General features: G+C 32.8%; 1 protein-coding gene across 1 annotated transcript in view; it reads right to left on the bottom strand.

Moving 5' to 3' along the window:
• PCDH11X (protocadherin 11 X-linked) overlaps window positions 1-14,842 on the bottom strand; it is a 652,803-nt gene that overhangs the window by 388,258 nt on the left and 249,703 nt on the right. Inside the window, 1 exon segment of the mRNA XM_008700634.2 lies at window positions 1,868-1,948. Within this exon segment, the coding sequence (XP_008698856.1) occupies window positions 1,868-1,948 (81 nt within the window).

Raw genomic sequence — 14,842 nt, forward strand, 5'->3', positions numbered from 1 at the left:
TTTTTTTTTTTTGAGAGAGCATCTTCTTATTCATAGATAAAGAGTGTTACATAGTAATGTCTAATTCCCTCTGACTTCTGGTTATCTGTGTCACACCCTATATCATGCTGGTTGATCAGATTTTTGGAACTTAAAGTACATTTTTAAAAATTGTGTACTTTTCCTCAAAACTGTTTTTCTGAAAATTGCAATAGATTCTTTTTTTTAACTTCCTGAAAACACTTTCTAATAATGCAGAACAATTATATATAGCAAATGCCTTCAAAATTTAAAAGACTGCAATAGATTCTTCATTGAGGGTATAAATATAGATCATATTACCTATACTCCACATCCTTATCAATTTTCTTGAGACTGAAACAGAAATGCAAGGCTTGAAAATCAGTTTGAAATTTGATAAAAGTTCACTAAGTCAGACTTGAGTAATTTAAAACTTGCAGTAATTTGGACAGTACCCAGCTTTTAATGTTCCTTTATTTGATCAATCAATTTTTTCCCACAGCGAATATATTAACTCTGTAACTCTTTCCCAAGAACATAAATTAACTTGGCAAAATATTGTAGAATGTTATTTTTTACAGAACACATGAATTTCATAATTTCAGAAGCACACATGAAATAATAAATAATAAACAAATGTTATTTTCTTTTCATTACGATGGGGATAGAAGCAGAAAAATGTTCACTTTAGCCCAGAAGGCTGACCTACATAGTTTTGGTAAGGATTAAGTAAGTGCAGGGTGATACCTTCTTAAAGGGTCTTATGACGGTCCATATATCTCATTAATAGTTAATATTGGACTGAATGATAAACACCAGAGAAATTTTGGAAAAGTAGTTTTATGAGTAGATATTTGAAGAAGACATTTATGATCTAATACTCCCTGCATGTCCCCTCCCACTCAAGCATTATGCATATAGCCACTAGCTTCATACAGCAAAAGTTCAGCTCTTTCTGCCTGTGGGTCCTGTCCCTGTGCTACTTGAATAAGCTTACTAAGTTGCATTGTAAAAAGTCTCAAGAATTCTTTCTTGACTGTAATGCTCAATGATTCTGCAACAATTACATTGTTTGTTTGTTTTTAACATTGTACTTAAGCATTATTTTTCTACATTTTCTAAATTTATATGTTTGTAAAAAATGAAAGGCATATGAAAATAACTGGGAAGTGTTCAATTTTTGGTTATTAATTTGGCACCCCAAGGGTCAGATTCAGAACCTTTACTTTATTAAAAACAATAAGTTAACCAGTGACAAAATAACAAATAGTGTAAAAATATTTAGATATTGGTCTGCTCACTCCATTTTTGAAGCCCCCTTAAGGGTCTCTATTTAACAAAAAAGTGGGATTGGATTTGTTAGTCAAATTTTGAGTTGTTATGATTGAAATGAGTAGAAGTGTTTTTTCTTTTTTTTTTTTTTTTTAAAGTACCTTATAACTTAATTTAAAAAAATCAAACTGGCTTCCACCTGAACTGATTTAAGTGAGGTTTCACTAAAATTTGCCTAATTGGCATACAAACAAATTTCTCTATATTAAATCATACTATAAAAGAGCAGTTGTCATTTCTTAATCCATAATTTCAGAAGTAGACTTAAAAATCAATGGTATAGGCAATCATTTAGAAGATACTTTTTGAGGAATGTTTGTACCTTATTCAACAGATAAATTAACTCCACTATTATTAGCAAACAACATTAGGAAGAAACATGTATTTACTGTCATATTTTTACACTAGAGTCTGGCACCATCTAAAGAGACTTCATGGAACACACATTGAGAAACACAACTTAGGAATATTTCTTATACATTCATAAAAATCAAATTAAAGGGGATAGAAAAATATCAAGTGTTTCCTTTCATACCTGTGGTTGGGGATGAATCCAGATCTCCACAGTTGTTGACTCTTTCATTGGGGTGTGAGATCCTATAACCTCCTTCATTGGCTTTAGAAGGAGAAAAAAAAATACAAGTTATTTTTTCAGTGGTTTGTTAAAAGTGAAAAATGTAGTGCATTGCACACATGCATGAAATATGGGTAAGTAAAATAGTGCCTGGGTAAATCTCTGTTCACATCGTAGTCATTGAGGAGTTGTAATATGACAGGCAAAACTCTAGGCACTAGGAATAGAAAGAGAAAAAAAAAAACTTTCTCATGGAGCTTAAATTTCACTGTTACTTTTAAACTCATTAAACATGTGAATGGAAATATAGAGGACAATTTAAAATATTTAAATAGATGAAATTTTAGCTGGAGAGATTTTCACTCCAGTGCTGTTATAACTCAATGTTTTCAACAGCTTGTATTTATGAATTCACCATGGTCTGAAATTAAAACCTATCCTGTTTGCCAGCACATCACAAATTTGCTGCCTAACATAAAGATATATTTAATAAGTGACAAGAAATTTCTGAACACAGATACTAACCTACCAACCCAGAATAATTATCAAGGTCTTGAAAAGATAATGTTTTTATCCATTGAATATTCTTCAGGACATAGAGAGAGTATGTTCTCTGTTTTTAAAATAATGAATGCATACTATACACATTTTCTGTATATTTGGTTTTAGTATATGGGGTAAAGGATTTGGTAAAAAGTAATGATTTGATCTATGAAAGAGAAAGATTTTTCAAGAAGATGAGAAAACTCAATGAATGTTGATAGCTTTCATGCTATAATAGCAGAGTTGAATAGTGTAACTGAGATTTTATGTCATACTTTCAGAACTTCGTACTGTTGTTTGGTGCTACAAATTACAGTGATGCAAGTATTACTTAACAGTGTTTTGAAGGAGAGCAGATTTTGTCACCCCAAAATGTGTCTCTTTGACATAAAGATTATTTCAGGCTGATCATTTTTAAGAAAAAGCAGACATAAAAAAGCTCTGAAAACTGAGTAGTTACCCTTTCATAAGAAACACTATATTTATAAGGGAAATATCCTTTTGTAAAGATGTTTCCTTCTCTGTACCTGCAAGAGAAGGGTGACCAAATTTTTAGCAACTCATCAATGGAGAAGGCAACAAAATTAAACCTGCATAACAGATTATTTACTTGTTTACTGTGCTCTTCCTGGTAACCTTCCTTAACTGTTTCACCCACACCCCAATATATTTTGTCTTTAGCTGAAGATGGATTTAGGGTAATGTCTTGGGCCACTTCAGAAAGTTACTCAGTTTTTCTGGGTATCCTCCATGTATACAGGAAGCGTACATGTTATTAAAATTCTGTTTGTTTTTCTCCTGTTAATCTGTCTTTTACTACAGGAGGTCTCAGCTGAGAACCTACAAGGGTAGAGGGAAAATTATTTTTCCTCCCCCACAGTTTCAAGCATCCCACACATATCACCTTAATGTGACTATTTATTTATTTATATTACTTGTGCATGACCATCATGTCAAATCAAGAAAAGAAGAGACAATCAGACTTGGAACATATACTTTTAAGGCCCAGTTGAGCAAGAATTATTTTGTTATCAAATTAAATGGCAGATCAGTTTTGTTACACAATGACACTATGGTTATGACAAAAAGAATACAATACACACTAATATTATCAGACTGATCACTCATCACAATATTCCAACTCACAGGAAAGCAACAGTCAAAAGAATTAAAGATTAAAATGGAGCATCTCATCACAGCAAAATTTCTTCACAAAATTAAAAAAAAAAGAAAAAAGAAAAAAGGAAAATTAAACTGTGACCAAAGTAAGTTTCTGGAAGTCTCATTTGTTAGCCAAGCAGAGAAAAACACTAATGGTGAGCTAATTAAGTTGTGTTTGTTTACAACAGCCAAATCGATTTATCTGGAGAAAGTAAACTTAAGACTGTTAGCTTTTCAAGAAGTACAGTTACTCAAAAAGTTGAGAACATTAAAAACAACATCAGTACTGAATTTTAAAAAGTAAAGGTAGGTAATTTAAGCGGTCTTTCTTATCTTCTTAAGGAGTTAACGTGTTACCAACAATGTTTGGTTGTTATTTACTTGGGGAAGCAATGCCAAGTTTGAAGTGACTGAAGAATTAACCTCTATCAATGAATAGTCTTTGTGGAACAGAACAGGCAAAAATACTTCCAATGAAACTGAGAAAACAATAATTCAGTAAAACTTGAAGCAGGATCTGCTAAGAAGTGTTATAACTAATGGTGAGTAAGATATATGTGGCACAGAAAAAAGTTTATTTGTGCAAATTTATAAGGCTTGGGAAAATATAAGGCATCCAAAGCCTATAGGTATTTATTGTATTACACATCAGGAGGTACTTCATAGAAAATGTTTGTCTATCATGTGTAGGGTCAATGTAAGTTTCATTTACTGTTGTTAATGGAACCATTTTTATTCTGTGAAATTTTGTTAAAAACACAATTTGAGTATCCTGACTTACCCTACCACACAAGCTGTTGGATGGTTTGGCAGTGGCAAAGTTTTACTGAGTTTTTTGTTTTTTTGTTTTTGTTTTTGTTTTGAGCTCAAAGCCAACACTGAAATTTTGCCAAATGAGAAGCACCTGTGACCACTATTATAAAACACTGAATTACTTTGAAAAATATTTTTTGCTGCAAACTTGATGTCTTTTAATAAGTCTAGCTAAAACAATAAGATAATACAGTGCTTATATGCAAGACTTATACTGCAGTAAAGTCATTTTGATGACAACTGAAATTGTTTGAACAAGTAATGTCAAGTTATGTTATATACACCAGCATTGTAGAACAAATATGAAATTGAGGAGCTTTTACTTAACCTTCAATTAGAAATTATTAATCTTTGGGATGCCTGGGTGGCTCAGTCAGTTAAGTGTCTGCCTTCAGTTCAGGTCATGATCCCAAGGTCCCTGCATCGAGTCCTGTATCAGGCTCCTTGCTCAGCAGGGAGTCTGCTTCTCCCTCTGCCTGCCACTCCTCCTGCTTGTGCTCTCTCTCTCTCTGACAAATAAATAAATAAAATCTTAAAAAATTATTAATTTTCAATGTAATGGCATGCTAAATGGAAAGTATGAAGAAAAGAATCTAATAGAATACTCTACATGCCTTCTAAGAAATAGATATGTTGAAATAAAAATACATGCTTATGGATTGATATCAGTATTTGGCAGTAACTATCTATATGGAAACACATTTCCAGATACACAAGCCCATTTATCTCATTAGGAGGTCTATATTACATAACAAATTATACATAATTGACATTCAAATATCATCAATTGAAATTTTGTGGAAATTTGTTTTCTCATGTAATACAAATATCTATTCTGGCCCTTTACAGAAAAAGTTTGCTGACCCCCGATCTAGGGGAAAAGGAAAGACAGACTAATAACTGTGATTAATGGACAAGTCTATAAAATAATTCTAGTAGATGTTAGATGCAGAGAGTGAAGAAGAGTTTTGTTGTTGGTTGCATAAAAAGCAATATGTCCCAAGGCAGGAAACCCCAGGATGTAGTTAGTATGACTGGAATGTCATAGAGATATAGCTGCATTGTGGGACAAATGTGTAAGAAAGTGAATTAATCACATACTCTTGATGGACTTGCAAAGTTCGCTGGTGATTTTATAGCCATACGGTAAGCAAAGTAGAAACACTCAAATGTGTTTGAGCCAAGTATTGGGTGCTACAGGACCTTCTAAGAAGATTTGTGCTAAAATCTCAGATTTAAATTTTTAAACTGAGTCTCTTAGAGTTGCATTTCCCATGCACATTTTAAACATCTGGTTTAAACATTTTCTGTCAGTTGTGAGCAGTGTTATGTCTGTCTGATCTGCCCTCAAATGTATAATGCCATATTCAAATGCGCACTGAATTAAGTAAAGATGGTATTTTATTTTTTTAATTTTTTTATTTTTTGTGTTCACAGATCTTTTTATTTTATTTTATTTTTTCTTTTCATTCTTTAAAAAAAATTTTTTATTATGTTATGTTAGTCACCATACAGTACATCCTTAGTTTTTGATGTAGTGTTCCATGATTCATTATTTGCATATAATACCCAGTGCACCATGCAATATGTGCCCTCCTTAATACCCATCACCGGACTATCCCAATCCCTCACCCCCTTCCCCTCTGAAGCCCTCAGTTTGTTTCCCAGAGTCCATAGTCTCTCGTGGTTCATTCCCCCTTCTGTTTACACCCCTTCATTCTTCCCTTCCTTCTCCTACCAATCTCCCTGCTATTTCTTATGTTCCATAAATGAGCGAAACCATATGATAATTGTCTTTCTCTGCTTGACTTATTTCACTTAGCATACTCTCCTCCAGTCCCATCCATGTTGCAGCAAATGTTGGGTAATCGTTCTCTCTGATGGCTGAGTAATATTCCATTGTATATATGGACCACATATTCTTAATCCAGTCATCTGTTGAAGGGCATCTCGGCTCCTTCCATGATTTAGCTATTGTGGACAAAGCTGCTATGAACATTGGGGTGCATATGGCCCTTCTCTTCACTATGTCTGTACCTTTGGGGTAAATACCCAGTGGTGCAATTGCTGGATCATAGGGTAGCCCTATTTTTAACTTTTTCAGGAACATCCAAAATGTTTATAGCTATGTGGATATATCTGGTCCATTTAAATTTGGCAACTAAACATCTTTACTGTATAATACATTTCAATATTCAAATATTAGGAAAGTTCATTGAATTTTGTTTTGCACAAAAATGACAACTTAAGAGTAAAATAATACTCCCATTCCGGGGTGCCTGAGTAGCGCAGTCGTTAAAGCGTCTGCCTTCGGCTCAGGGCGTGATCCCAGCATACCAGGATCGAGTCCCACATCGGGCTCCTCCACTATGAGCCTGCTTCTTCCTCTCCCACTCCCCCTGCTGTGTTCCCTCTCTCGCTGGCTGTCTCTCTGTCACTCTGTCACATAAATAAATAAAATCTTTAAAAAATAAATAAATAAATAATAATAATACTCCCATCCCTGACAATGTTTTCCCATTACTCCTCCCCCTCCACCAAATCCCAGAGTTATAAAACTAATAATGAGGAAATCATCTAATAAAATAGCTGTAGTATAAAGAACTGCTGAGGATTAACTACAATGCAAATAGAAGAAATGGCAATTCTAGGAAATATTAGTGCTCAAATACATTTATGCTTGACTTTTTTTTTAATTTTTAAATTTAAATTCAATTTAGTTAACATATGCTGTATTATTAGTTTCAGAGGTAGAGTGTACTTATTCATCTGTTGCATATAATACCCAGTGCTCATTACTTCAAGTGCCCTCCTTAGTGCTCATCACCCATTTAGTCCATCCCCCCAACCACCTCCCCTCCAAAACCCCTGTTTGTTTCCTTTAGTCAAGAGTCTCTTATGGTTTGCCTCCTTCTCTGTTCTCATCTTATTTTATTTTTTTCCCTCCCTTCCCCTATGTTCATCTGTTTTTGCTTCTTAAGTTCCATATATGCTTGAAATCATATGGTATTTGTCTTTCTTTGACTGACATTTCATTTAGTATAATACCCTCTAGTTCCATCCACGTTGCTGCAAGTGGCAAGATTTTACTCTTTTTGATATGCTTGACTTCTTAAAAAAAATGAAATATAGTTCATTGATGATACCTCAGAAATAAAATGCACATCTGCATTTCTGTTTCCTTACATGCACCACATACTGAACCAAACTGTATTTTCCCTTTTTTTTCTTCTTTTGGAATCAGATGTCAAGCTGTCAAGAAAAGGGTAAGGTGCTTTATAATTACTCTTTACAGATTTATGTCTCGTTTTAACCCAGTTCATATTAAGACAGTGCTCAAATAGTGAAAAGTGAGAAATACATCTTACCACTAATCTTAAAGAGTTTTGAGAAGTGTCACTGGCATTTTTGCTTATAATAAAATAAAAATAATACTTCTAAGATAAGCATGGATAGATATCGAATCCTATTATTCCTGAGTCAAATATTGCTAGTTGATAGTTTAGACATTGGAAGGGAATTTGATGTAGTTTAAAATGTATTCAATCCTTTAATCAATAATACATTATTTCACCAGTGATGACTTGTTGGCCTAAAGAAATAGACATATATGAAAAAAGGTGTTCATTTATATTATTTCACCTTTCAGAATCCAGTAATTTCATGGCTTAAAAATTGTCTATATTCTGTTTGAATGATTTTATTTATGAATGTGAGAAGAGACTGGCTCATAAGGAGCATTAATTCAAAGTAAATGCCCCAAATTCTATGAAATCTCCTTCAATTTTTTTGTTTGAGGCAAGAAGTAAGGAAATTTTCAGCCAAATTTCCATTCACAGAAATATGAATTATAGCTCAAAATATGTACAGTGATATATCTTTTGTGATAAATGGGAACATATTTTCAACTTCCAAAATATTTAGCCTTTTAGGAAAATAATAAGAAACTGTTACAGATGATGTAAGAAAAAAGTAAAATTTACTTCCCAAAATATAACTGCCTTGGGAAAAAAAAAGCAACATAATGTCATTGAAACTTCTAAATTGGCAGGACCTTCTAACTGTTCTCAAATATTTTCCTGACTGTATCACACACAGAATCTGAGCTTAATGACAATGTGTTAACTGCATTGCTTAACTTGACTAATGCTGAAACTACTGGATGAGGTTAACTCAGACTGATTCAGTGATCATTTTAAGGATAAATGTGAGTTATATCCTTTATTCTCTCACTTGGAACTTTTATTGTCACTCAAACCTAATGGTGAGAAAATCATAGAATAAGATCATGATACTTCTGACCACAGTCTCAATATTACATTATTGTCTCAAAATACGGCAAAAAGTGAATCTAGAAGAAATTCATTGTATTCAGCAATTACATTTCTTTCTCAAATGTAACATGTTTTCTACTAGAAATATTAAGTATGCTTCCATTTTCACAGTAATCATTCACACCCCAGGAATGTCAGATATTGCAGGAATGTGACATTCTAAATTGTCACAGTCATCACTTAATTGCAGCTGCCAAAGACTACAAGTGAGTTTAATTGACAGATTATTTTTATTTTATTGCCATATAGTTGACATATTGACATGTTAGGGGGAAAAAAGATCTTTTCAAAGCATCATATGAAACATTTTTTTTTTAGATTTTATTTATTTATTTGACAGAGATAGAGACAGCCAGTGAGAGAGGGAACACAAGCAGGGGGAGTGGGAGAGGAAGAAGCAGGCTCATAGCAGAGGAGCCTGATGTGGGGCTCGATCCCACAACGCCAGGATCACGCCCTGAGCTGAAGGCAGACGCTTAACCGCTGTGCCACCCAGGCGCCCCCATGTGAAACATTTTTTGGAGAGTCCTATTTGATACTTACCAAAATTACATGTGCCTAAAGACATATAAGTATGTTGGTAGTCCTTCTAATGAGTACTTTTATAAAAATAACGTCATTCTCAATTACTTCCTTGTAAGAAATCAAAATTCTTACTATGGAAATAATATCCATCAAAACTATGGAAAAGTTCACAAATATGAAGTATAATTTGATGCTTATTTTTGACCACTATATACTTAGTTAAAGGATTGCACATTAAAAGTCTTGGGGAAAAAACCCTTTAATTTTTATAATAAATTACAAGGCACATATTTCAATTACAATGAATACACTCCAGAGATTTCCTGAAATAGGAAAAACCCTTAGTTGATTCTTACTCTCCTTAATGTTTCTTAAGGTCCTTCTGTCAAGCAGGTGTGATAATACTAAGGAGGAAAGATAGGTTTAAAAGAGATTAAAATCTACTCAGCAATGTGGTGCACAGCAGAAAGGCAGGGCCTTGGAATCTGCACCTGTCTCTACATATTACTTGTTTTATGAACTCTGCCAAGTTAAAGATGACTCTCAGTTTCACCATCTGTGAAATGAATATAAAATAAAAGCCTCTTAGAACCATTGTATCATACTGAGTTATTATGGTAAAGTGCCTGACACTTTATAATTATTCTCTTCACTTGAAATACTATGGATGTATCTTCCTTAATAACATGAAGTGGAAGCCATTCAGAGCCATCCACTACATGGTCCCCCCCACCTCCATATTTTTGAAACTATAAATTCCAATTACTTACAAAAAGCGTTTGTATATCTGAAAAATAAAAATTACCAACTGTTGCAATAAATAGCACAATAATATGATGGTTGAGGGTGGAGGGAATATGGAAGGCAGACATTAATTATTCTTTACTTTTACAATTCTTACATAACCTCTAATTAAGAGAAACCTCTTTCAATTATACATAAACTCCTTTAGTTACATAAAAATAAATTATTTGTGAATTTAGTTGGCATATATATATATAAACCAAAAACTGTTGGTTTATAAAAGTGGAGAATTACTGATATCATCAAAATTTGAGAACCAATATTAATAATTTTTATGAATGCATAAAGATAAATGAAATAGATTTAAAGCCAAGTAACTATTGGAAGTTTTAAAATGAATTGACCAATTAAATGTTATAGAATGCATCTAAATTTGCTTACAAATAAGTGGGTTTTTTTGGATGAAGGCAAGAAGGAGAAGGGTTGGATCAAATAAATTTAAACATAGAATTTGATATTCAGTATTCATTTATAATTTTCAAATATTCTTAAAAGAATTTTCTAAAAGTATTATACAGATTACATGCTTGAAGAAATATGACAAATTTAACATTTCCTAAATTATACAGAGTAAAGTGTTCCCATATAAACTAACAAACTGAATGTAAACCATGTTTTTTTGGAGATAAGATCATGCCAGAAAATACACAATTTACTTAACATTTCCTGTTCACAGGATAATTGGGTCACATTTGTTAGAATTAAAGGGACATGCAAACCTATGTTTATCAGCATTCTGGCACAGACAGGACATTGCGAATCTGGAACACTTTATGTCTTATAGACAATTCTCCTTTATTGTTTGTATGTTTTTTGCTTGTGTTTTTGCTTTCAAATTGGTGTCAAGAGACATGGACTTCTAAAAGCAAAGCACAAATTTGATAGTGGTAGATGGAATGGTGCAGAAATTATTTAACACTAGGTTAATCTAAGCTAAAATTTATTTTGAGACTACATATTTTTTTTCTAGGATAACTGCCATCATTAAAACTAAAATGATGAGGTCTTAGGAAAACAGAGTTGAGTTATCCCATAGGCTTGTCTAAAATTTTCCAGATTGGTCTGAGTCTCTCTGAAATGGTTTAACATCATAAGAATATCCCGTCCCTTCTTCTGGATGTAGTAAGACATAAGATGACAAAAATAGGGGATTTATACTCTGCCTATCTGCCTTTCTGCCTCTGCCTTCTAATGATTATGTCAAATGAGAAATCTCTCTTTTAGTTAATATGATTATGTTCATTTGATTAGGTCAAATGAAAACTCTTTTAGTTGAATATTAAAGAACAGGATTGGCAATAGGGGATTAATTTGGCAAAACGTATGCATTTATCCATAAAGATTCCAAGGCTTCTGCCAAAAGCAATGACTATTTTTAAATTGTCTTCAAGGGTAATAAATCACCAGGTGGAAATATCAACAATATCGGGCACTTAATTAGACCTCTATCTTAATCATCAACAAGTCAAGTGTATGCATGTGTGTTTAAAGAAGGAGGAATGCTATAGAAAGGGATGAATTAACACTTAGGAAACTCAGAAATTTAACAAAACCTGACATGAGATTTGCCAGATGGTTTGGTACTGGATTATAAAACTTGAAACTAATCTTCATTTAAAAGTTTTAATGGTTGTATCTCTCTTATAAAGCCTCTTGCTCTTCTGCTAGTGTGATTCTACAAAATTATAGATCAGCCTTTAAAGAACAGCGTCTATGAACAGAGTCTCCCTAAATCTCAGCTAAACCAAGCAAGAAGATTACATGTTATTATGATGTAGCACAGCAGGATATTCCTCCAGCAAACATAATGATGTGAAAAAGGATAAAGCTATCACTCTGTGCAAAGAGGTTATCCATAGAAGAACAATGATTTTCACATAGATTATCTGTACATGTTGAAATGTTCACATTGAAAAAGCTTTTTCTTAATGCTTCTGTGATGTTCTGATCTTGACAAGTATTCAGATCTAGATAGCAAGATCCAGTGATCATATGTCTCTATAAGGGGGCCTGCCTCAGGGCACTTAGGAGAGATCGAATCTGTCACAGACATCACTAGAAAAAAAAAGTATAATATATATTTCTCAAGTAATTTATATTTAGTTTTAGCTTATCAATTTTGTTTAAAGGAGTAGACATCTCATTTTTTTATAACTTAAGCTTACTAAACTTTAAAATACATATTCTAACTAGCACAGGAAAGACCAAAAAGTAACTAAACAGAACTATAATTCTATATATATCTTCATATTTCAATGTTTCTAACTGAAAGCCAATTAAGGTATGTGCCATAATAATGAGCCTCAAATATTCAGTAAGACTTATGCAGTCATCAGATTATATAACACCAGATTACCACAACTTTCACATGTGACATATCAAACCCTGTCAGAAAATAACAGTAAATTGTGTTTAACACCTTAAAAGAATAATTTATATTTGGTTATTAATTAGATTATTTCTTGATTTCACCTCTCTGAGATTGGCTGGAAATTGCCCCTCAAAGTAGATGCAGATATTTCAAACAAATGACTGCTGATTATTTTTTCATGAACTAGACCCAAATAAAGACAAATGTATGCATGTGCACACACATGCACATGCACACACTACTACAAACTTCATTTAGTCTTCATTTTCAAAGTAATCATTGTCATTGCTGTTACCATAAATTCCTAAGAATACACCATGTATGCAGCATATGGGCTAATCTCTTAAATGGCTTTTAATTCCTTAAAGATGACTATGAAAGCATTAAAAACTATTCTAAACATATAATTCAGAAATAGTAGTAATACACTTTCAAAGATTTTTTAAATTGTTAGAGCATGGTTAAGGGGTGGTGGTAAGCCTTTCCTTTAAAATACCCTTTTCCAATGGGAATTGAATGAGCTAAAAAAAACCCTGAGAACAATTGATTATTCAGCAGCTTGATATAGGGTGATTTGTTTAAAAAGATTTTATTTATTTATATGAGAGAGAGAGAGAGAGAGAGAGAGAGAACAAGCAGGGAGAGGGAGAAGCAGACTCCCTGCTGATCAGGGAATCAGATGCAGGGCTCAATCCCAGAACCCTGAGATCATGATCTGAACTGAAGGCAACCGCTTAACTGACTAAGACACCCAGGTGCCCCAGATTTTTATATAACCATTTATTTTCAAATTTTTCTAAGAAGTGTGAAAATAGAAATAATTCATATGTTTACCACACATTTTAAAAGTGTGTCTTTCACTTGGAAGCCTTTCCATGCATAAATCTCTTTGATGGAGAAATATACAATAATTTATTATGTGTTGCAGCAGTGTTTAAAATATAAAAGTATTATTTTGAAATCGGAAAGAAAAATACAGCAATAGTATAGGGCAAATCTGTGCTCAAAGTAGTAAATTTGATTGCAATTAATCAAAAATTATAATGTCCCCATTATTCAGAGAAATAAATATGGTATAGATGAAGCTAAACTACCGAAGATTTAACTATTTCCTGTAATGAAAAACATACTACAGTGAGGACAGCTTAGGTTATTGGCATCATTCTTGTCTCCACTTAAAAAAAAATCATAAAGGAAATCTACTTTATATAAACTACTGTATATAAACTGTATATAAACTATATACTTGCACCAAGAAGAGGATCTCTGAATATCAATAAGTACTAATAATATTCACACCCCCAATCTTTGGTTAAGATTAATTAACCTTTCCCCAGAAAAAAACACAGAAAAATAAGGTCTTTATCACTACCATCAGTCTATAATCTTGCTAGAAGGAAGTCTTCTAATGATTATGTCAAATGAAAAATCTCTCTTTTAGTTAATATGATTATGTTCATTTGATTAGGTCAAATGAAAACTCTTTTAGTTGAATATTAAAGAACAGGATTGGCAATTTCTAAGTGTTAAACAGGTCTGTCAAATATAGATGAATTATAATTGTATAATCTGAGTCTAACATCATCATTCAGATATCAAAATGATGATACCAATTATTTAAATAGAGAATGGAAATATGGATTTATAGTTTATCTTCTATGGTTTCCAATATGAATGTAAAAATTTTGAATATATTGTAGAAATACTGCAGTCAAAATTATTTAAAATAAATTTTGTTAATTCATTTGACTAAAACACATGGATTTATTTTAAGTAAAAAACGGTAGGGCAGTTTTGGTGAGAAGAAAATGGCATTTGAAAACCAACATTGGGGTGCAGGGGCGCCTGGGTGGCTCAGTCTGTTGAGTGTCCAACTCCTAATTTTGGCTTGGGTCATGATCTCAGAGTCCTGAAATTGAGCCCCGCATTTGACTATGAGATGGGTGTGGAGCCTGCTTAATATTTTCTCTTTTTCCCTCTCCCTTTGCCTCTCCCCCAATAAACAAACAAACAAACAAATAAATAAATACATAAATAAAATCAACATTGGGTTTAAATGGTCCTTTTTTGCATCAAGCATCTTATAAACAGCACAGAATTTTAAATGGGAAAAGAAAACCATCTTTATTGTAACCTATAGTTTTGCTTTTCAAAATTAAAGCACTGTCTTTGCCTGGCTCAAATTAATATGTGGTAATCTCTTTAACAGTATTCCATTAATTTGCTTTTGTTTTTTTTAAATAAACCAACTAATTTATCATGTTCCAATTTGATCTAGCAATCAGTCAAGCTGTGGCTCCATATTAATATGGCCTACAATTTCCAATGTTAACACTTTGGTAAATTGCATAAACAATGAAAAATGGGATCTAGGATAAAAAAAAA

The sequence above is a fragment of the Ursus maritimus genome (genome assembly GCF_017311325.1).
Source record: "Ursus maritimus isolate PB19 chromosome X unlocalized genomic scaffold, ASM1731132v1 scaffold_X1, whole genome shotgun sequence".
In the NCBI taxonomy this organism is placed as follows: domain Eukaryota; kingdom Metazoa; phylum Chordata; class Mammalia; order Carnivora; family Ursidae; genus Ursus; species Ursus maritimus.